The 22,936-nt window shown below is 39.3% G+C and overlaps 1 protein-coding gene across 5 annotated transcripts in view; it reads left to right on the forward strand.

Moving 5' to 3' along the window:
* BAZ1A (bromodomain adjacent to zinc finger domain 1A) overlaps positions 1 to 15,964 on the forward strand; it is a 65,601-nt gene extending 49,637 nt beyond the window's left edge. For 3 of the 5 annotated variants that reach the window (XM_085061904.1, XM_085061903.1, XM_085061906.1), the window contains 8 exons: positions 1,372 to 1,520; positions 6,210 to 6,290; positions 8,780 to 9,027; positions 9,138 to 9,361; positions 10,618 to 11,087; positions 12,136 to 12,278; positions 14,324 to 14,411; positions 14,952 to 15,964. In XM_085061904.1, coding sequence (XP_084918030.1) covers positions 1,372 to 1,520; positions 6,210 to 6,290; positions 8,780 to 9,027; positions 9,138 to 9,361; positions 10,618 to 11,087; positions 12,136 to 12,278; positions 14,324 to 14,411; positions 14,952 to 15,142 — 1,594 coding nt within the window. In that variant the 3' untranslated portion in view covers positions 15,143 to 15,964. The remainder of the gene's footprint in view (positions 1 to 1,371; positions 1,521 to 6,209; positions 6,291 to 8,779; positions 9,028 to 9,137; positions 9,362 to 10,617; positions 11,088 to 12,135; positions 12,279 to 14,323; positions 14,412 to 14,951) is intronic. The other 2 variants (XM_085061905.1, XM_085061907.1) reach the window with 1 other exon arrangement.
* Positions 15,965 to 22,936: the final 6,972 nt, after the last annotated feature.

Here is a 22,936-nt window from a genome sequence, read left to right on the forward strand (position 1 = left end):
TTTCTGTGAGACTATCCTTTGAATCACAGTTCTCTAGTTGCATGCAAAATGGATAGGGTCATCCTTTACATTAATGACACCATTTACAGACATTTGGTTCCTGAAAACCACAATATAGGAATATTCCACTGTTTTAACTAAGAAGCTGAAATTAATCTGTTTCCACTCATGTTGGGTACATTGCCAACCCTCAATTCAACTGCAGAAATATGTTGCTTAATTTTTTTTCCATTCGATACTGACTCCATCAGAGTTTCTGAATAAAGTCTACTCTAATAAAGTCTTGAATATTAAATCCGACTATGGGATTCTGAAATCATGTGACAGATTGCTTTTGATGCTGGGCTTTTTATCCACCTCAGAGCAACTGACATCTCATTAAGACCTTGGAGTTTGACTAGTGAAATGTAAATAACTATGCAGCTTTCTTTCTGTTTGCTTTCACGCTCTCAAAATGTGTGTGACTGTAAAATATAATGAACAGCTTTTAAGTGTGAAAAAAGAACAGGGACAACCAAAAGCGTTGCTTATTCACGAAAATAAAGCAGAATCCAGACAGTGTTAATTAGTTATTTTTTTGTAAACCCCATGGAGAAATTGAATTTTATTTTTAGTAGTGTCAGTTGCTCTCCTACATGTTACTTAATGTTTGTGGTTCAGAAAGATTAACTACACTTTGAAATGATTACTTAGTCTTCTGGTCCTGTTTTATTGGAGAACTACCTCTTTGGTGTTTCGTTTGTTTGTGGGTTTTGTTTGGTACATTTCAGGGGGATTTTAGGGTCTTTTTTATTGTTTGGGAGTCTTTTTTACCACCCTTACATAAAAAAGTTTTATTTTAGAAGGATCCTCCAAGGATAGGAACATGTAAGTTAACAATTCTTGATTTACATTTTAAAACTTTGTTTTTATTTTGTTTGTTTTCTTTTCAAAAACCTTTGGAATTGTAAGGGTCTGTGTAGTTGAACTTAAGCAAATGGAAGTGTTCTAAAAGGCTACACTTGGCCACTGGAAGTGTTTTCACTGAGGAACTATTGTGTCTATATTCTTCACAGAAATTTGTTATAAACTAGCTGATGGATGTTTCATCACATTTTCTGGAAATCTTAATTGTTTTGAAATTTTTCATCCACATTTCTTGCAATTTGGGTAACTGTTACCTAAAGATGATTTATATAGATTAACTAGGCTAATTGAGCAAGCATAAGAACTGGGATAACAAATCACACCTGTGTAGTATCCATTCATGTCTGTAATCCATATGTGTACATGAAATTAAAATAAAAAGCTGCTGTGGATACATATGTGTGCAAATATCTCTGGTGTTAAGTTCAGAGAATTCAAAGATAATTTTATACATTTCTCTTCTAGACTTGTTGGGTTAAAAACTGAAGCTCCAAGTGCTGCATCAACAAGTACAAGTACTCCTCAGCCAGTCAGTAATGTGGTCCACTACTTGGCATCTGCACTGCTTCAGATAGAACAAGGAATTGAGCGCAGGTTTCTCAAAGCACCTCTTGGTAAGTCTCAGAATTGAAACTATGTGTCTAATCTTGTGTAAGATTTTGTAACTAACAAACAAACCAAGCACATCCACCCCAATAATGCAGAAAGACCCCCACCCCAAATCCATGTGCTTGTTTTGTAAGACTGGATACTTTAGAACAACATATTGGGGAAAAGAACAAAAAGTTAACACACACCCACATATATATTTATATAATGTATTCATTAACAGCAGATTTTACTCTTAAGTACATGCTTATTTAACATAGATTGTTTCAGTGACCTCGTTTATGTGGCCCTACAATTATACTGATGCATTGAGAGATAAATTGTACCCTTCAGCAGAAATGATCAAGCTTTCTGGGGGAATACTGTAATTCAGAATTACTGCTGAGGACAATATATCATGCAGTTCTAGCTTTTAAAAATGTGTGCTTTTTATACTGTTTCAGTGAAAGCAATACCGCCTAGTTTATCTGGATCACCTTGTTCAGCAATAACAGAGTACTTACAGTACTCTGTAAAGAGTGCTGTAAGCACTACAGTAAAGTGCAGGAAAGATTTACATTGCACACTTTAAGATTCTTAGGTTTTGCATTTGTGCTGTAAAACTTGGAAATAAATGTTTGCAAGAAAAATTTAAACCAAAGCAGGATTATAGCTTGACTTTGACATATATTCCTTACTGGCTTCCTCTGATGGGACTCCAGGCAGTGAGAGAGAGGATCCAAAGTACATAAAGTTAGTTTGTTTTCCCATGATCTCTTGGGTCTGGATTCTGTAGGATGCTTTTGCAATTGAGAACTGGAGTTTTATCTCGGAGAAATGTGTAAAGGTGGTTCCTCCTTCCCAAGGTGGCTGTCCTGGTCAGAGTTCCTGTCTGCATGGCACGCTGGGGATGAGCTGTGCTCTGTGCTTGCCAGGCTGCTTTACTTCTCGCCTTTGATTTGCGAGCGCAGCACATACCAGGGTCCTCCAGAGCAACAACTGCTACACACCCTGTTAGAATGAGACTCTCCTCTGATAATCACTGTGTACAAAATCCTTATGCTCTGGCAGACTCTGTGGTAGTAGCTGAAGACGAAAATGCAGGTTTTGGTGTTAACACTGGATCTTAGAGCCCTGTGGCACAGTTGACCTGAAATTGTTTCTGCATCTTGGCTGCTCCTGCATGGAGTCTGCTGTCTGGGTATCAGTTGCCACTGAAGATGGGTTTGAGCTAGATTTGTGCCAGGGACTGGCACGTGGGCATGGGTTCCCTTCCATAAGCTTTTGATATCGGTGTGATGACCTCTAGGAGAGGGAAGTGCCGCAAGTGATTGAGATGAAAGGGGAGAGCACGGGAATAGTTTAAACCGCAGCTGTTTAAAAGCTTTACTTGGCTGAGTGTTTGGTCAACTCAAATATGTCTTCACTGTCCAAGCCAGGCATGATACAGTTTATTTCCTACTATATTACTAGATTCGCAACCCATGCAAGAGTTAATTGACAGTACATCTAGCATTTGTCCTGCATTTCATATACAAATTATAAATACATTGTGCATTATATGTCTCCATTTCCATATGGGGTCTGAGAGTATTTTGTCAACAGCCTCTTGCTGACAGTTGTAAGTGTACTATTGCCCTAAGGGGAAGAACATGGTTATTAGCAGGTTATGGCCATTGGTCACGCATCCTGAGTTAGAGGAAAAAGAATAAAAGAAGAAAAATGTCCCAGAAGTATTGGAGAGAAAATTTTTAGCAGTCCTTCTGTGTCTCTTTTTTGGTGGTTTCAACTCTGCCATAATCTCCTGTTGGTTCATGTTTTTGTCTTACCTTTGCAGTGATGGTGTATTTTTTTTTTAACTTGGAAATCCTGTTCTCTCTTAGCTGTTTTATACTGAGTGACAAAGGGAGCATATAAGGAAAGCAAATGTACATGTTTTGCATGTCTTAAATCTCTGATGTTTGTTTACTGTAGTGTCTCCATGCATCTCTTCTGCTGTGAAAAACGCTACTGCTCAAAGATTACAGTAATGTATAGAATAACCTACATTGCTGAGGAGCAGGAAGGATCCCAGGTGTCCTCTGTTCTGGCTTACTGCCCTAACCATTAAGTGACAGTGTCTGGTTCCCTCTTCATTTTTGGTGCCAAATGTCTCATGTTTTTGGTTGCGTAATGCGCCGCTTTTAGCAGGGGGTGAATCTGAATGAAGGCAAGATTGCCTATGTACAACAGCCAAAGAAAAGTTCTCTACTTAGCTTGACGAGGAGGTGTTTGTAGTGCTACTAAACCTTTTAATGAAAAGTGGACACTTCTTCAGGACTGCTGTGTGCTCAGAGCTGTGATGCATTTTTTCCCTGATCGCTCTAGATTGTGCCTAACAGTATCCTGGTGACGGAAATTAACTCTTAAGTTTGTAACCACTGGGTTTTAGTTTGAGGAGTTTTTGGTTTAGTTTGACTGTTCTTATATAGATTATTGTATTTGTATATGCTTTCTTTTTTTTCTAACAGGAGGGGTGTTTTTTTAATAGTTGTTCCAGTTATGTAAGGTAACCAGCCCCTAGACAAAATGCCTTGCATGTCTGTTTCTAATGTTAAATCTGTTAATCCCAACTTTTTAGGGTGATTGAGTTACCATTGAAGTAAAAATACTGGAACTCAAGCAAGTGCTAGGAGTTCTGTTTTGGTAGCAGTACAGGGGAACACTTGTGGTGAAAACAGTGCCCTGCATTTCTGCTTTAAACTACACTGAAAATGTTCTGTCTTTGTCAGTATTTCAGTTCTTGCTTTCACTGCAAAGTTTCTTTGCCCTCTCCACCCCGCCCCCCTTCACTCTGCTGTGTCCTATTAGGGAATTGAGCCATACTTAACAATTTTTAGTTTTCATTTATGGCTGCTAGTCCTAAAGCCAGCACAGTGAAATTCTCTGCAGTCACTGGCAGGTTTATCCCGGTGGCCTCCAGGGTGCAGAGCAGACAAAGGGACCCAGCACAGCAATAAAAGGACCAGCTGCTCCTCTCGGCTCCATTTTTGTTTGAGGCTCTATCAGGCTGCCAAGAGCCTTGCTGGTGATTCTGATAGGTTTAGAGTTGAGGTGCATACCAAATGTTCAAGTGGAAGAGCAAGAAAAGACTGACAGAGAAGATAGCGATGTGAAAGGAGATCTGGAAACCCCATAAATGGCCCCTTCAGCCTCACAGAGCTGCTAGATGCTGGCTAATCTTCTGTCGTCTGCTGATTAAATGTTACATGATTTAAATTGTATGCATTTCTTAATTATGAACTGTCTTTTAGAAATCCTTTCATTAAATATTAGCTATGAAAATTTGGTTTGTCTTCCTTCAGTAGAGCTCAAGGTAATGTTTGGGGAGAATAATGGAAGGGAGGGGTGCAGTTGCAGTACATTGTTTTCCTGCAAAGATTTCAGAGTTAAGATGTAAAAAAGCCTTTTTCTTTTTTAAAGAGTTGTTTAAAGGAAACTCTGAAGTTTTGCTTCTCAGGAAAAAAAAAGTTTGAGGAGGAAGAAATAAGGCAGTTTTTGTTACAAATTTTGCTTTTTTATATAAATTTACCTTTCCTTACATTTCAAAATACTTTGTAGTGCAGTAATATGTCTCATCATTCCTTTTGCAGAAATGTGAAAGTTGGAGGTATAAAATGATGAAGTGATTTGGTTGCCCTGGAGTTCAGTGAGGCATCGACAAAAAAAGTCTGCCTTCTGCACTTGTTCAGGACTTCAGTCATTTAAGCATCCTTCAGATTTCCATGTAAAAGTTTGGTTTTTAATTCATGGGAGCACCTTTGAGACTGATGGAGGGAACCATTTGCCTACTTTGTAACTAGTGCTGAGCATTTCTTGCAGGACGAAAAACCCCAAACCAACTTTTTTGCTCCTTTTTGTTTGTCTTTATTCCATCCCTTTCTTTTTAGGTTTTGATTATCTTTGTTTCCTCTGCTCCCAAAGTTGTTTCCCTTCCTATTTATAATTGTCCTCATTATAGCATCAGACATTTTCCAGCAGTATCCTGGGATGTGATTAGTATATACACATACTTTGTTCTCATGCTCTCATTACTTCCCTGCAGAGTTTCATGAGCAGAGGCAGCAAAGGTGGAAATGCGCTTTTTTATGATAAAGAATTTTTGTTTGCTCTTCAGAGAAGGCAGTCAAAGAAGGTGCCTTTTAATTGGAGCAGATGAGGTTGACTATGGCTCTTCCTTCCTGGGAGGCTAATTCCATCATTTTAATACTTGAGAACACTGCACAAAAATATCCAAAGTCCGTTGTTTCAAGTGGACAGATGAACTAATTCTCTTGGTCCTTGAGAACTGTGCCCATAACCTGGCTACATTTTTTGAGGTGTGAGAAGGTTTGTGCTAGCACAGACCAGACAAATTGTTTTCTGAGAGAGAAGCCTGTGGTTAGTATTTGCTCCTGTGGCCATTTGTACCAGAGATGGACAGAAAGGTAAGGCAGGGTAGGCTTCAGAGCTTTCCGTTCAAACCTTCTGTTTGTAGTGGGAGTCGAAGCAAGCACTGGGATGTGCAATTCCTCTGTGCACAGTAGTCTCTTACTCTTCACTGTGTGCACATATTGAGACCCACTGTTTAAGTCACCTTTTTTGACTACACAATCATGGAATATAAAAATTAATTTAAAAATAATCTGCCGTACTTCAAAAAGGTATTTGAAATAACTCTATGAATTTAATGTTAGGTAAAGCAGAAGATGATGAAAGGCACCACTGGGGGTGTAAAAGAAGGAAGAGAGTGAAAGACAAGACTAGTCAGAGAGATGGTAAATTTTAAATGTTACTTGTATTGCTAAGAATTAGAAAGCGTTGAATATTTTATCAAGTTTTCTTTTTTATTGTTTTTTACTTAATTAATTTTGTAGCCAGTTCCTTACATTGAAGGAACTATGGTATTGAAGCCAAAGGTTTAAACATGGGTACTGAAACAATTACACCTCAAATATTTGAAAATAAGAAAAAGGTTTCTGCAACTAGTAAAAGAAGTTTCTTTTTATCACTTTGGGACCAAAATCTGCATGTTCGCATAATCCCGTTTTTTTTTTTTCCCCCTTCCTTTTAATGTTCCCAGTTTTTCTGCAACTTCACAGTATTGTGCAACTGCATATCCTTTCTAGAAATACTAAAATGGGAAACCCTTCCCTGAACTCAATTAGCTATTGATAGATGAGTGCATAGTTCTGTCAAATGACTTCATTTGCATTGTGGCAAGGCTTGAAGGACTTAGCTGACAGAAGGGTATCCCACTGCGCAGTGTAGAGCTGCTCAGACACAAAGGAAGAGGCCATTTCTCACTCCAAGTTAACAATATAAATGAGGAAGATGATGGATGAAAGAAAAAAGTGTTATTCTTATTTAACAAATTGGGAACTGAACCAGTGGGTGTTGTTTGGCGTGTTTGCTTCAGCAGCAGGATGTGCTGAAGCAGGTTGTGGTCAGTAATTTTCATCTCTATTCACACTGCAAATTTGCAGTTGCAATGTATTTGCTGTGTTATGTGATGAACTATATTGGTGAACCAATCCAGGCTGAAAATAACCTCCAAATAAAAGTAATAATGGTCAAGCTGCCGTTGTCAGCAAAAGAAATGCCTGCCAAACTATATATATGCTTAAGATAAAGTGTCTTTGCAAGACTAATAGCACAGATCTGATTAAAACGGTTTTAATTTTCTTATTGAATTTTTTAAAAATACATGGAGATATACTGCAGTGCTTTGAAAAGGACCTTGTCCTCTGTCTTCAGACGACTGAAGTTAACACAAGAAGCCTACAGACTTAAGTAATAGGAAATATTAAGAAATACAGGTTTGCAGTTCAGGAGTGGCTGTATTTTGTTTATGAAGCTGTGTTGCCTGTTTATCCTCTGCCTTCTTCCATCGCTTCTCTCAGGCTGCTAATGCAAATGTATGCAAGATTATACAAATCCTGGCAGCCAGTTGATGAGAAGGGCCTTGCCAGGAGAGCAATTAGTCTAATTTTTGTTCTTTCATTTTATGTGTTATTAGATACTTTCTCTTTCTATTCCTGAAGATAAATAATTTGGCAGACAGGTGCATCACAGGCCATTTGTGTGCCCACTCTGAGTAGTGCAGCAGGCAGGGTGGCATTGTGTACTGGAGTGCATCATTAATCAACTGAGATCAGGCAGTGGTAGCTGGAGTATCACTTCTAGAATAGAAGTCTGTGGACATTTCCATAATCAAAAGCACTGTTGTATTGTCTCTTCCTGTTCTCAAACCTTCTTACTTTAAAATGCAAGAAATAACATTCAGCTTTAATAAAGAAGTTAGCTTTCTGCTCAGCAGCAGCGCAGGGTGTCATTTATACCTTCTTTTTTCTCTTGGGTCCTCAAACAACCCATTTGCTTCTCTCATTCCCAGCTGCCCATTCCCATTCAGTACTGTCCCCCTCGATATTCAGTGTGTATGTGCTTGTGTGGCCACTTCTGTGGCCTGGATTGCAAACCAAAACTATTTGAAAATACCATCTAATTTCTCACCCCTGTTCCCCCACCCATTTATTTCTAACTTAATTAGGAACCCAGGTGTTACTTGGTTTGACACTTGATGTGTACCACAGATTCCTGTGTGCTGCGCTGCTTAAAAGATATTAAGGAAACAGTTGTATTTCAGCCAGGTCCGTCACCCAGCCTGGTCAGCTACACAGAGATGTAGGTGCTTGTGAAGGCAGAGTGCAGGGCAGGGATTAAGGCACTGAGGCATGGGCAGAGGGCAGAAAGGCTCTCTGGTAGACTGTACTGGAGCAAGTGTGGGTGAAAAGTGCCCTTTAAGTTGCTTTTTGGCAGTGAAGTTTCAGTTACTTTCTTTAAACGTTTTGGGATTTCAAAATGTAAATACAAAGGAAGGTAAATTAGATGTGATTTTTTTTTTAATAATCTGAAATAATCTTTCATACTTTATAAATAACATCAAATTGTTAGGTTTCCAGGTCGATATCTGAGTTTACTGTCGTATTAATGACCTATGTATGTGCAAGTTCTAAATTGAATAGGTGTTGAAGGGTTTAAATCTTAAAGCTTCAGTATCTTGGAAACTATGGAGGAAATACTCAAGTATTGAAGAGATAAGACAAAGGTTGCTACTGCTGCAACAGTTTGCTACAGCTGTCTATTTGACAGTCAGAGTATTACCTTGTATTCCAGAATAACCTGGATCTTTGAAAAAGAAGTTTGATTATTCTGTGGGATTTTGTAATTTTTCGTATTTTTTTTAAATCCCCTTCTTCAATGGAAGATGCCAGTGATGGTGGACGGTCCTATAAAACAGTTCTGGATCGCTGGAGAGAGTCACTTCTTTCTTCTACCAGCTTGTCCCAAGTCTTCCTTCATCTGTCTACCTTGGATCGAAGTGTCATCTGGTCCAAGTCCATCCTCAATGCTCGCTGTAAAGTGTGTCGGAAGAAAGGCGATGCAGAAAGCATGGTGCTGTGTGATGGCTGCGATCGAGGATATCATACTTACTGCATCAGGCCCAAGCTGAAGGTATCTCAGGAAAAGGAAGTGCTTCCTTTTCACACAGAACTTGAATAGTTCTTATAACTTAATTGCATATTGCTGATGCTTTTTCTCTTCTTTTCCCCTTCTGTTTCTAGGTCATTCCTGAAGGAGATTGGTTTTGCCCAGAGTGCCGACCAAAACAGCGTTCTAGACGCCTCTCCTCCAGACAGAGACCTTCTGTGGAAAGTGATGAAGAGACTGCTGAACAACTAGAAGGGGAAGAAGAGGCAAACTATGATGAGATGGGACAAAGTGAGGAAGAGCATTATGAAGAAGAGCAAGATGAAGAGGATGAATCTCAGGAGGAGGAAGAGATAAGGTAAATAGACTTTTGTTAAACTAAAATATCACCTTGACCATTACGTGGAGTAATTGTTCACATAAGCATGTATCTTGAAAATTTAGTTGGAAGAATATGTTTATTTTTAGAAAAATGGAAGCTTGTTATGAATTTGGCTCTTACTGAAAGATTTAATACTAGTAAAATCTAGGACCACTGGACTTAGGCTCACTTTTCAGGATAAAAATTCCAACTTTGGATGTATGGGTGGGAGAAGGCCATCAGAGCTGCAGCTGCTGTTTGAATGTAAAGTGGAAGGAGTTTCAAACAGTTAAAGTTTTCTGGAGAAAACCTGAAGTTATTTTTGTCCAGTTTTGAATTTTGGAAGACTAGATGCGTACAGTAAGTACTAGAACATTAGGGAAAACAGCCCATCAGAAGCCATGTGACATTGGGAAGGCTTAAGGACTAATGCAGTAGCTGTTAAAAAAGGCCAACAACCAAACCAAACCGCCCTTACCCCCTGAAAAGGGCCCCCAAAACGATAACAACACCAAAACAAAATCCAAACAAACAAACAACCCAAGAAAAACCTCCTTTAAACACAACAAACCAAAAAACCCCACACAATCAACCGAATAATATAAACTAGTAATTTCAATAAAAATTTGATTTGGTAAACATGTCAGCAACATAAAAATTGAAGGAAACTTTTCTGGTCTCACAGTATTTTTCTTCTTTTTGGTACAGTCTTTTGAATTGACTGAAGCAAGTTTATTTGCAGCTCTGACAGTTGAGATTCAGTAGTTGGAGAGAATGTGTATGTCCTTGAGAAATAAATTTATCTCTGGGATCTTCTCTCCCTCCTGTAAAGGAAGGGGAGTGTTGAGTATTAGAGCATAACTCTTTATATGTAGCATTTTACAAATGCAGTTTGTTTATGTGGTCGATAACAATGTTCAGAAAGCCTAGTAGATACACTTTCTGTGAGAAATAAGTGATTTAAAGAAATTGATAGCTGGTGCTCCAGTTAATGTATTCCTATTTCATAAGCTGCAAAGTTGATCACAATTCTGAGCATTTCTTTAAAGTACGTATTCCACATAATAATTAAGAGACCCCAGAGCAGTATTTAAGATAATGATAACTGGGTGACTGACTGCACCAGGTTGCAAGCCAGCTGCTTATCAGTTCAACCTTCAGTGGCTGGGTTTTTTTAATGCTGAATTAGAAAATGGAGAGAAAAGAGATTAATGGAATTTTGGAATAAATAAACATAACTGTTCACTTTGTAGCCCATCAAAGCAAGGAAGATCCCAGGTCAAGTTTCCGTTAAAAATGAGAGCAGCCAAACTCAACAATCCGTTCTCAAGTCAGAACAGCCAGCGTCAGGCAAGATACGCTTCTCGGAGCCAGCAGATTGAATCTTCATCAAAAATTACCAGAAGAGGTTTAAGAAACATAAAATCAGCCTCCTCAGCAGTGACAAAGCCTACTTTAAGACTTAATAGCCGGACCACTCGTCAGAGCCAAAGTTCATTACAAGCAGATGTTTTTGTAGAGTTACTTGGTCCTCGAAGAAGACGAAGAGGAAGAAAGAGTGCTGATAACACACTGGAAAACAGCCCTTCCAACTCTGTGGGGTTTAGAATTGTTGATACTGCAGACCCCAGTGAACGGCTTAGGAAGTTTCCAATTTCTGCTTCAAAGCTTTCTCTTCCTGCTGCTGAACCCAAGAGAAGAGGCAGAAAACGACAATCTACAGGTTAGAGAAATGTGTTTATCACAGCAAAATCCACGTTCTGTTCCTTGCTAAAATATTTGTGTGGTAGATCAAGGAGACTGGAAGCGGTAGTTGAAGGCAGTTTGCTACTTCCAACAAGACAGTTTCTTTCTTTTGCAGTGACAAAAGTGAACCTTAAAAACACTTTCAGCCATCTGAGGTTCGTCATATCTGTATTTGAAATTTCATATTTGCAGACAATATGCTCTATAATATGTGGATAGAAAATTTGAAAGTGCTTTAACCCACATGAATGCAAATGTTCACATCAGCTTTTATGATTTTGTTTTATTGAATAATTAAATGGTGAAGAACACATATATAGGCAAAGTCATGAAACTGGGAATATACCCATGCAAAAGAAACTACTAGCAGAAGAAAAGTGTTGTCTGTCTGCTATAAGGGCTAACAGTGTCCTTGCTTGTTAAGGTAATACTTTGATGGTAAAGAAATACTTGGAAAATACAATAACCTTTTAAAAACAAAAAGGACCCAGTGTGAGACTGAAGAGTGTAAAAGAGCATACCCTCCAGTGTGGCAGCCTTGTATTCTGCACCATTTCTATCTGTTACCATTCAGAATTTCTGAGCTTTTCCTTTAACCACCCTGCTGACTACTCTTGAAAGCAGATAAAACCACTCTGAATAGAGGTTTTGTGAAAGTAAAAGTTACGAGTAGGCGGCTTATTCTGTTTTTTCTCTAATAGGGATTTTCTTCAAATGTTTAACAAATTGTTTTAAGATTGAAATGAGTGAAAAAAATAATTTTCAAAATTAATGCATTGGAGGAGGCACCCAGCTAAGTCCTGGTACTTAGTATTTTATGTGACGAGAGAGACATTTTAGTAGTAAATGACAAGGCTGGAGTATGGTTAATACTTTAGGCCAAACTACATCCTTATGCTTTTGAACTACAGTTTTAGTACCCCAGAATAATGGCATTTCACCTTTTTCTTCTTTATCTTTTTTTAAATTTTACTTGTCAGGCTTTAATTCTTATCTGGTGGGGTGTTGTGTTGGTTTTTTTCCAGAATCATCTCCTCCGATACTGAACAGGAGAAGTTCTGGACGTCAAGGGGGAGTCCATGAACTCTCAGCTTTTGAACAACTCATAGTGGAACTGGTACGACATGATGACAGCTGGCCTTTCATGAAACTGGTTTCCAAAATCCAGGTAACTGAAAGAACTGTAGAGGGAATAATGAGAGTCCTGCTTCCTGCTGCTAAACCTTGGGAACTTACAGCATGGTCTGAACAGGATGATAGAGCTAAGCAATAGGATTCAGGAGAACTCTTACCGCTCAGGTATTTGATGTCAGAAGTATGTTTGGACATTTAAAAATGTGAATTGCTTTGGTTTGAAAAAACCCCAACCAGACAAGTAGAGCACAGGACTGCCAAAGGTGAGCTTGTGGTTATTAATTAATTAGTTGAATTAATATTTAAGTTATGCAAAGACATTCTGAGAACAGACCTGCAATAAATAATAGGATGGAAACAGCTTCACTCTGATATTAACTATAATGTGGTAAAGAAATCTTGTAGCTTTGTTCTTAATTTCCCTCTTGTTTATATTTCAAAATACTGGATGGTAAAGTGGGTACCCAAAGTTGCTGCTCTAGAGGCTTTTACTGCAATAAGAGTTCCCAAAGCTGCCTTCTGCAGGCTGCACTGGCTTGTCAGCTGTAAGGCACTGCTGGAGCTATCCAACCCTGCCAAAGTGCCTGTCCTTTCCAAGCCCTTTGGGCAACTCTGCACAGACATTCTTGGGGACCTAGAATTTGGTGTTTAAATGCTCTGTTAAAATTATCAGTGATAGCTGTTTAATGAAGATTTGAAACTCTGAATTCAGAGTCATAAATAGCTGGAAGGATTAATCAATTTGGACAAAGAGAATGATGTACAAATGTGAATGGAAGAAGTAAGCATGGAGGAGGAGGAGGAAAGGAATTTTGAATGAAATGGAGGTTAGTGACTGCCTGCAACAGTATTGGGATTATGTTGGGAAGGGCAAGAATCTGGTGAATGCAAGGAAGGATGGAGAATTCAACTTAATTTTGATCCTGAAACTAAACTGCTAGAATTCAATGCATTCTGGTCTGCCTGAATCGATCACTAAGGGATAGTATAGTCTCTGTATAGTTGCAAAAAAAAAATCCATACCTGACCCAAATTTTCTTCATTATGATGGAAATTTTGGTTTAAACTTTTTGCTACCTTTAAGACAATATAAAGAATACACTGAATCGTCAGTGCACAGCAGGCCAGAAAGAGAAAATTACTTTTCTTTTTAGTAATAAACAGCACTCCTAAGGGGAAAGGAATGAAAAATATGTCAATTTTATTCTGTTTCTCCACTAATTCTTTCTTAAGATTCATTTTAAGGTTGCACTTGATATATAGTAAAGTTACAGGCCATAACCAAAAGCTTGGTTTTAAGGCATACATGATGGTGCATGTGGGTATCTTTCCTGGGGGGAAGGAAATCACGTTTGGATCAGATACCTTTTTCTGTCGCTTCCCCCACCCCACTTTGTGAGACAGAGTCACCCTAGGTGTGATGCTTACTGAAATGCAAAATTGGATCCAAATGATCAGTACACTTAAAGGTTAGGCAGTCCTTTTCCTCCCCTCCCCCTTTATCACATAGATGTTTTCCTGGAGTGGCAGTTCATCACCGGTACTTGCGTACAGTGTCCTGCTTACTGCAGAAAGGTTCACCACCTTCTCTTCAACACAAGTAGATGGAATCTCAGAATTATGAATGAATAGTGGTACAGTCAAAATGGTCATTATTTGTGATTAAAGAGCTTTTAACATTGTAATACATTACAGGAAAAGAAAAAAATTCAAAATATTGTTAATAATTTCTGTGCTTGACAGATGGGAATAGCTGGAACAGCATAATGCTTATCTGCTCATGCAATTTTCTTACAGTTGTTCACAGGGTATTTAGGATTATATTTATTCATTGAATTACTGGCTAATGTTTGTTGTAGTCTGCTACTTCAATGATACAAAAAAAGGAAAGGCAGTGCTTGGAAACTAGTATTCATTTCAGGAAGTGAAGGTAGTTGTGTGGGACTCCTCTGTTTGTTTAATAACAAAACATAAATGCTTTCTGCTGATACATGATTTCCTTAATGTTTTACATAGGCAGAATTTAAGCTTCTATTTGTTTGTCCATGGATCTTTTTGTTTGGATTTTCTTTTTTTTAGGTACCAGACTACTATGATATCATCAAAAAACCTATTGCCTTAAATATAATCCGTGAAAAAGTGAATAAATGTGAATATAAGTTAGCATGTAAGTATTATTTATTGAAAGGGGTACCATACCGTGTTCTTCACTTTAAATTCTTGTCCTAAAATAGAAATTGTCAGATGATTAGAAAGCTGAAATTGTGTTTGGGTTTTTGTGGTGTGTTTTGATTTTTTTAAAAGTGCAGTTACTAATATTTTTAAAAATAAGATCTGTTGAACATAGTTCCTTTACTACTAACATACATGGTGGGCAGATAAGAAATAGGCAGCTTTGAAACTACTGTAATTTCTCAAGCCTTTGATGTCAGTGAGTGACACTGATGAAATAATTAGAAAAGGTACTGTTGTTCCTGTCTGATTTGTATTTCCTGTATTGATAACCAGAGAAATTTAAGAATGGTTACATGGCACAGCACTGATACAATGACAGAAACACGGCACACGTAAAGACATTTTTGTGTTGCAGCTTTGTCTGGGATCACACTAAATTACTAAATGTACTAATATAGTGATGTCAGACTGCTTTATCAGACTGCTCTCTTATGACTTGAGACGTACTAAATTAATTTATTTTATTCACTAGCTGAATTCATTGAAGATATTGAGCTGATGTTTTCGAACTGCTTTGAATACAACCCTCGTAACACAAGTGAAGCAAAAGCTGGAACTAGACTTCAAGCTTTCTTCCACATTCAGGCTCAAAAGCTTGGACTTCCAATCACATCTGGTAATGTGGACCACACCGCTCCCGCGGCGAAGAAGTCACGAATCTAACCTCTGCCTTCCAAAGGATTTTTTGAGGGAATTTATTACATTCATTAAAATGGATTGGTAAATTACACAGTCGTCATGTCTGTTTAAAGCAATAACAACTGTTTAACCACCTTGAAGTGTGGCCTGCACTATATTCTCAATGTACTATTAAGCACTCAGGAGAATGTAGGAAAGATTACCTTTGCTACAGTTTTATTCAGTGTCTAATAATTTTGATAGATGTACTGGATACAGTACTGGTTTACAGAGGTTTTGTACATTTTTAATACATTCATGTGTCCAGATATCTTCCAGACGTACTTTGTTTTTTCCTGCACAAAATAACGTTATTTCATCCTCTAGATTTTGTAGGAGCTGTGGTATTGAGGGCTTTATCAACTCAGAGAAAATCTTCTGCTGTAGCACAGTTGAAGAAACTGTGTGTGTTGTTAAAACTTGTTTGAGCATATCTTCTCAACACTAATGAGTACAACTGCATATCTTTTCAAGTACTGTACCAGTGCTGGCTGGAGGTATTCGGTCTGAGTTTATTAAGTAGATATTTATTTAGCATTCAAAGTAATTTGTGAATTTGTTTTGTATTTATAAAATTTGTACTTGGGGCAAAAAAGAAAAAAAGTCCCATAACTTTTTAAATTTTGGGGGGTAGGGTTTTTTTTGTTTGTTTGTTTATGCCCCTCTGACTTGATGATCAATCAATAAATACCTTCTTGTGTCCCTGGCAGTTCTTCTAGCAATGAGTAAATTTGCAGGACTGTACTCTTAAGTTTCTACATGCAACTTTGGAAGTGTACAAATAAAATGACACATTTTTTCAAAGTATGTTGGGCTTCGACTTCCTCTTGAGTTGTACTGCTACACCACCTTCCCATTAGCTTGTGAGGACAGTTTACTGGAGGCAACACAGCAGAATCTGGTTCCAATATGAGTACCCCAGACAGCACTTTGGGCAGCTGCAGCCACTGTGATACCTGGTCTCTGAGAGATGCAAGTGTCCGTCAGTATGTGAGGAGTAACATAAGTAGTGTGAGTTGCATGGGTCTTTAATTTGGATCTCTAACAGTGTAAAACCTCACAGATTTGTTTAGTTGGCCAGCAGCTTCTTTAAACTATCCTTACTATCCTTGATAGTTTTACTTTCAGTATTTATTAATTTAAATTTATTAAGCTCAGTTTGAGTCAATAGGTTTAAATCAGTCCTGCCCTCTTGGAGATATGCCACACTTTGAGACAAAAGTATGGAGCAAAAGTTTGCAGATAGGAGGGAGAGGTAGGAAAAACTGAAACATGAGACTTGCTGCTGCAGCATTTTTTCCCCCTGTGTTTATGCAGCTTGTGTTAGAGGGTTAAAACGTGAATATTCTAACAATTATTTGCTATGTAGTTAAGGGCTTTCTTTGGCTGCTGTAGTGCTTACCTTGCCTTAGAAGTGGCAAGAATGGGCATTTCCTTGAGCCTAGGGAATGGATGGCAGTGGATAGGAGACTGGTCAGTTTGAAGTGTTGCATTTGTGGGTTGGCTTTTTAATAATTTTTAAAATCTGAGAAAGGGAATGGGGGGATGTTGTGCAGAAATATCTAATACTTCAGAGTTTCTGTGAAAGCTTTCCTGTTCAGAGCTGACATCTCTGTCCAGATTAAAGAGACATTTTTTGTTCCCACAAAAGAAATGCTCCCAGTAAAGAATACTAAATTCGGCAATGGGTGTGAGCAGCAGAAGACTTTGTTGCAGGATGTAAGTTGTACTTGATACCCCTGCATCTGTCCAGTCCCAAGGGTCTGTGAATGTCCTGACTAGCAGGTTGCACAAACAGTTGTGCTTGTTCTTGTTCACTTGAATAATCCCCACTGACTTGAATGTGAATACATTTTGGGGAGGGGCATGGTAAGCTGAACAAGTCTAGCTGTGGCAGATGCAATTTAAATCAGTTCTGTCCCAAACGAACTCCCACCTGTTCATTCCCATCACTCTTTCTCCAAGGTTATTTGCTTCAATAGCATCCCCTCAGCAATGCAACTATAATTTTGAGTTTGGAGAAATCAAGTGGGAACAGTCTAACCCAAATCTCTGCTTATGGCAGTGGTGTTTGTATGCTTTTGCTATGAGCAAAGTTACAAATTTCCCATTAAGAATGGATCATCTTGGATTCAAACTAATAAGGCTGTACCCAACTCTTAAGAAAAACAGGCAGTAGGCTTCCTTGTGCTCCAAGTGTAGCACCTGTCCTCTAAGCAGCATTTTAACAAGATGCAATGGTGAATGTTTTGCCCTTCTTGGTAGCTTCAGTAGATCTTAGCCCTGGCATGTATCCAGATACTGCTACACCAACTGGTTTTCCTGCTGTGCAAGTACTGCCCCTTTCATTCACGTCAGAGCTGAGTAACTACCCTAGGCAATTTCTTCTGATGTTTTTTGTACATAACTCTTAAAGAGCTGTGGGTTTCCAATCCAAAGGACTCTCTTTCCAGGAAACACCAGCATTTCCACAAAGACAACTTGCTCACCTCCTGGCTACCACAGGCTACCAAAGATGCAGAAGACCAGTTCTTCCAGTGGCTGCAGTTCTTAGAAGCAGCCCTTCCTCCCTGAGCTGGATGAGGTCACAAGGAGAAATCTTCTTCAAATGCTGGCTGTAGCCTTCTGTGGTGGCTGCAGTCAAGCTGATACTAGCTGTTCATGTTTAGGTGTCAATACCAGCGTAGCTAGGACTTGTGTCGAGTCTCTTCACCTGTATTAGGAGGCAGGTGATCACCTTAACTGGCATATCCAGTGTCAGATTCACCTGGAAGTCTCATTTCTGGAAGCCTGTAACAATGCTGGAAATTTGTGTTGCTTTGGTCTGGCAGCCCACATCACGGATGTGAGCTAGCACTCTTTGTCAGGGGTTTGAGCTGGGGCCAGTGCCCCAGCACCCACTGTTGGATGGCTCTTTTGTGGAGAGGTGAGGTTTTAAGTACTTAGGAGAGAGGACTTAAATGTTCGAGTTAACAATAAAGAAAGATGATCTTAGCATAATTTTAGCAAATACAGGCGTTAGAAGCCAATAAGTAGCAGCTGAAAACCAGCCTGAGTTTACATATATAGTTTCAGGGAGACAGACCCTGAACAGCCCCAGTCCGCTTACTGTGGTCAGCACCTGCCTCACACCCAGCCGTCCCTGCATCTGTCACAGTCCAGAAGAGAGGAGTCTCCTGTGGACACATGCAGGGGGCAGGCGGGTCCCTGGAGACACCAGACTGCACCAGACTCCTGCCCAACACCGTGTTTCTGCTGCACTGGTAATCTAGTACTTTCGGATTTAGGAGAGTACACTTGTGGTTTGTGAATCACTGATGTAACCAGTGAATTAACCCTTACCCTGCAGCAATGGTGTCTCTTGCAAGTTTTATCAGTTTGTATTCAATAAATAATATCTAACACTGGTCATGTTACCTACTGTTGATCACTGTCATAACTCATCACAGCAATTTAGGTAGTGCTTCCTGAGGGTAGCAAGGACTATTTCTACCATGCAAGAGCCTTCTCATTCTAATGAAGTTGCCAGTGTCCAGATGACTGCAGGAAGTTTTCTGTACAGCATTTGGCTGCAACTCCAAGAGATCTTTCCCTTGCACTGCTAAATTGCCTTGATCTTCACAACAGTGACTTAGTCTTGTTCTGCAGAGGTGCTCCTGGTGCTTTACCCAGCCTGCTGCAAGGGGACATTCTGAGATTTCTCAGCCTGCTACCAAGTGATGTATTCTTCTTCCTGCCTTTCATCAGCTACCTACTTCTCTTAATTTGGTGCTTCCTTAGACAGTGCACTATTAAAACCTTGCCTTGCAGTGCTCAGTTGTGTATATGTCCAGTATCAGGTTCATGTAAAAATCCCTTGGAGAATCCCCAGTTACCACCAATAAGAAAGCTTCCCATTTTAGGGCACTCGGGTTTGAAGATGATGTCTGGATTAAGACTGACACAAAAGGTGAAATAACTTGTGCTGCAAATCAAAAGAATTATAAAGACAGATAAGTAAACTGATCACCTAGTTTCCCAATAGGGATGCTGACATAGCACCATCCCTAAAATATGTCTGTGTATTTTGTGGATGTCTGTGTACCTACTTGGACAAAGTTTGGGATTTTTAACTGATCTAAGCTGCTGACTATTAAAACAATGGTTATCATTCATTAATCATAGAACTTAGAGAATGGTTTGGGTTAGAAGGGGCCTCAAACATCATCTCATTCCAACCTGGTTGCCATGGGCAAGGACACTTTGCACTAGACCAGGATGCTCAGAGGCCCATCCAACCTGGCCTTGAACATGCCAGGGAACACTGCCACAACTTGCCTGAACAACCTGTTCCAGTGCCTCACCAACCTCACAGTGAAGAATTTCTTCTCTTACCTAATCTAAACCTGCCCTGTGGCAATGGGAAGCCATTCCTCCTTGTCCTGTCTAAAAAGGCCCTCTCCAGCCTTCTTGTGGGCTCCCTTCAGGTACTGGAAGGCAGTTGGGAGTGCATCAAATTACACATCAATACAGGTTACACTTGAAATGTTCTTGGGGCAGAAAGCTACAGGCTGCATGTCTTTTCCAAAAAGTGCACTGAGACCAACTTTAGGATTGTTTCTTTACCATAATATATCAGTTTCCTGGGTTTGTAGTGCTTTCCTGGAAAATCACTGAAATTAATTAAAATATATATTTTCTGAGGTGCAATTCTATATTTTTTTAGGTATGAAAGAAGGGGAAGAAAGTGTTTCCTGGGTCTGTATCAGCTGCTGCCCTGTGAGAGGCTCAGGGTATGGCCAGCAGCTGGCCAGGCTGGAGGTGCTCAGCCCACACGACGTCCCTGCAGCCTTTGCCAGAGGGGGGAGAAGGCAGCAAGCTCCGGCATTCCGCCTGCGCCTCCCTGCTTGCTCACAGCGTTTATCCAGCTGTTCAGGTCACTCGCTTTTGATGAGAGAAATGTTTGATTGGGCCAAGTTTCCTACAAGGATGTTACATGACAGCATACTCTCCAAAATGCTGGCTGATGGCCATGGAAGATCAGCTTTCACTTCTTTCTTCTCTGCTGTTGTTCGTCTTTTTCTTTAGATTGATTTCAAAGAACCACAGAAGAAAGGGTTTTTATTTAACTAATGAGGTTCTGCTGCACCAGCACCGTGTCACAGAACCATGGTCTAGAGTTACTCTGGTGCTTGTGCTGCCTGGTTTAACCATGCCATGTGAAAATGGCATGCTTGTGCCATAATTTCCCTGTAACAAAGTTAGACGGAATCTTCTACAAGAATTACCTTGCTCTGCTAGGAGCAGTCCAACTTCATCTTTGTCAATTTGATAGCCTTGCCGTACCAATTTATTTAGGCTTTATATCAACAGTTCCTAGATTAACAGTCCTATAAGAATGTATATTATAAGCTATGTGCTTTCCAATTTTTCTTCTTCAAGCACCCTACAGATGAAATTAGCTCAGAAAGGACTTTGAAGAGACAGGCAGTGCTGTGGCTCAGCTGCTGTGAATCCTGTGTTCAAAATGGCAGAAATGGGAGCCAGGATGCTAAATGTTTGGGGTTTGGATTGCAGTCCTGCATTTGACTCCAGGCAGTGTGGGGCTTCACAGTTGCTTTTTGTGAGCATTCCTGTGCAGATCCCACCATCAGTCACATGCTGGGCTCTGCAGTCCTGGCACAGCTCAAGAGTGCTGCTGTCACCAGAGGACACTTCTGCACTGACCGACAGGTCCCACCATCCAGCAACAGTTATAAATATTCCTTTGCCTCAGTCATCCTAAAGCCCATCCTCAACCACCAGAAACTGATCTCAACTCATGTATTTAGCATGTTAGGCTTAGCTAATGTTCTATTTTTAGATTGCTGTCTGAAAAAGAAAAACGTAGTGGTTTTCAAAGGCACTATCAACTTTTTAAGCACCATACCTTGTAAAGGGGCTTTGAAATGCTTGAATAGATTTAGTCTGTGCATCTTTTGTTTCCACAGTTGTTGCTGTTTAGAGGTTTCTTAGAACCAATCCTTGGATTCAACCTTCATCACACAGAATTTCCTTCTGTTCAGATGCAATGCTGCAAACTGAGTCCAAGATCTGTCTGGAGCAATTTTAAGAGTACTAGAACTCCAGAACCAAAAGTGTCTGTCCTCCTTTTTGTCTGATCTTTACAGCTTCCAATCTAAACATGCCATATGAATTAATCTCCACAGTCTTGGCACTTTTGTTATGGCTTCCTCTATCTCCTGGAGAGTATTTGATCCTTTGCTGGTGATTCTTTTTTATATCTAAAAGATGTGTCCTTAAATCAGACCTGCAATGTCATGGTAGTGCTGATCATGATTAGAAACAGTCCATTTTCCAAGGACCTTATTCCAACATGATGACATAACCCCAGCAGGAAAAGAAGAAAACAGAGCAATGAAGGTTAGTAGCAGAATCAGGCCAAGCCTGGAAGACTTGGGATTAATGCCTGAAATCTGTGTACAATCTGTGTACAGGGCTGCTTTGCACTTGCCCAGGCACAGAAAAGCAAGGATTCCTCATCCCACCAGGACCCCTGACTGTCTCAAGGAGCCCATTTTTGAGAGCTTTTCTGTAAAAAAGAACAAAGTTGAATCATTATACACCTGCCCCAGCAACTTGAAGGTCTGCACATGCCTATCCTAAAGGGAATGAGGTTTTGGAAACCATCGCCACCTTTTCCTGGAGTTTAAATTGTGCCAGCTGAGATGGCTGACTATATCCTAACTTTTGGCAGTTGTCCTCCTGCAAACCAAGCTGAAGCTGTTCAAGAAATGACCCTTTCCAGCTGTCATGCTCATCTGCTGAGATTAGTTGCTGCTCTGTGGCTCAACAAGTTTTCAAAAACCTAAACAAGATGAACTCACTGTTAGGAGAGTTGTAGATGTGCACTTTGGTAACATTACTGTGGTCCTTACTCCTTCTTTGTGTAAGATCTATTAATATAATATAATATAATATAATATAATATAATATAATAATAGAATAGAATAGAATATAATAATAGAATAGAATAGAATAGAATGTAATATAATATAATATAATAATATGATATAATATAATATATAATATAATATAATAATATAATATAATATAATATAATATAATATAATATAATATAATAAATATTGTGAGCAAAGAACCAACTGTTGAACCACAACAGAGTAAAGAAAGAGACTACACTTTTATCTCCATTCTGATTTTAAAAAGAAACAACAATTTCTGCTTCTGTGCTGTGGTAAGTCTATTGAAATCCTAGCACGAGAGGCAGCAGAATTTGACTTTCTAAGCTTTGGAAGAAAAACCTGGAGACTCCAAGCATATGGACTATCACTCAGTTTGTAAGACATGGGGAATGTGTAAAAAATTGCTGAGTGCTGTTGATGCATGTGCATAGCAAAAGGACACTGCAGCAGTTAGAGACACATTTCCTATATTTCCTGGCATACAGGAATTACAAAGGCTAGAAGGATAAATAGTAGTTATTTCTTCTAGTGCTAAAAATGTGCAAACCATTTGAAGTCGAATATGTACTAATTATGTAAAGGCAGTTTTTATCTTCTGTTTTTATTAATAAGGCTGAGTGAAGTTTCCCTGTACTTTAGACTCAGGGGAGTTTTTTGTTCTGTTTAGCCATTTCCCCGCCATTATTTTCCATGTTTGTCTCACAGGAGGAATTTTTATTTCCTTGTATTTAAATAGCATACCTAACACAATGTCATCACAAGACATAACATTTTTATTAAACCTCTCTCTCGTTGTCTATTGACAGGCCCGTGG

This window comes from Lichenostomus cassidix, chromosome 5 (assembly GCF_008360975.1).
Source record: "Lichenostomus cassidix isolate B80296 chromosome 5, HeHo_3.0, whole genome shotgun sequence".
NCBI lineage: Eukaryota > Metazoa > Chordata > Aves > Passeriformes > Meliphagidae > Lichenostomus > Lichenostomus cassidix.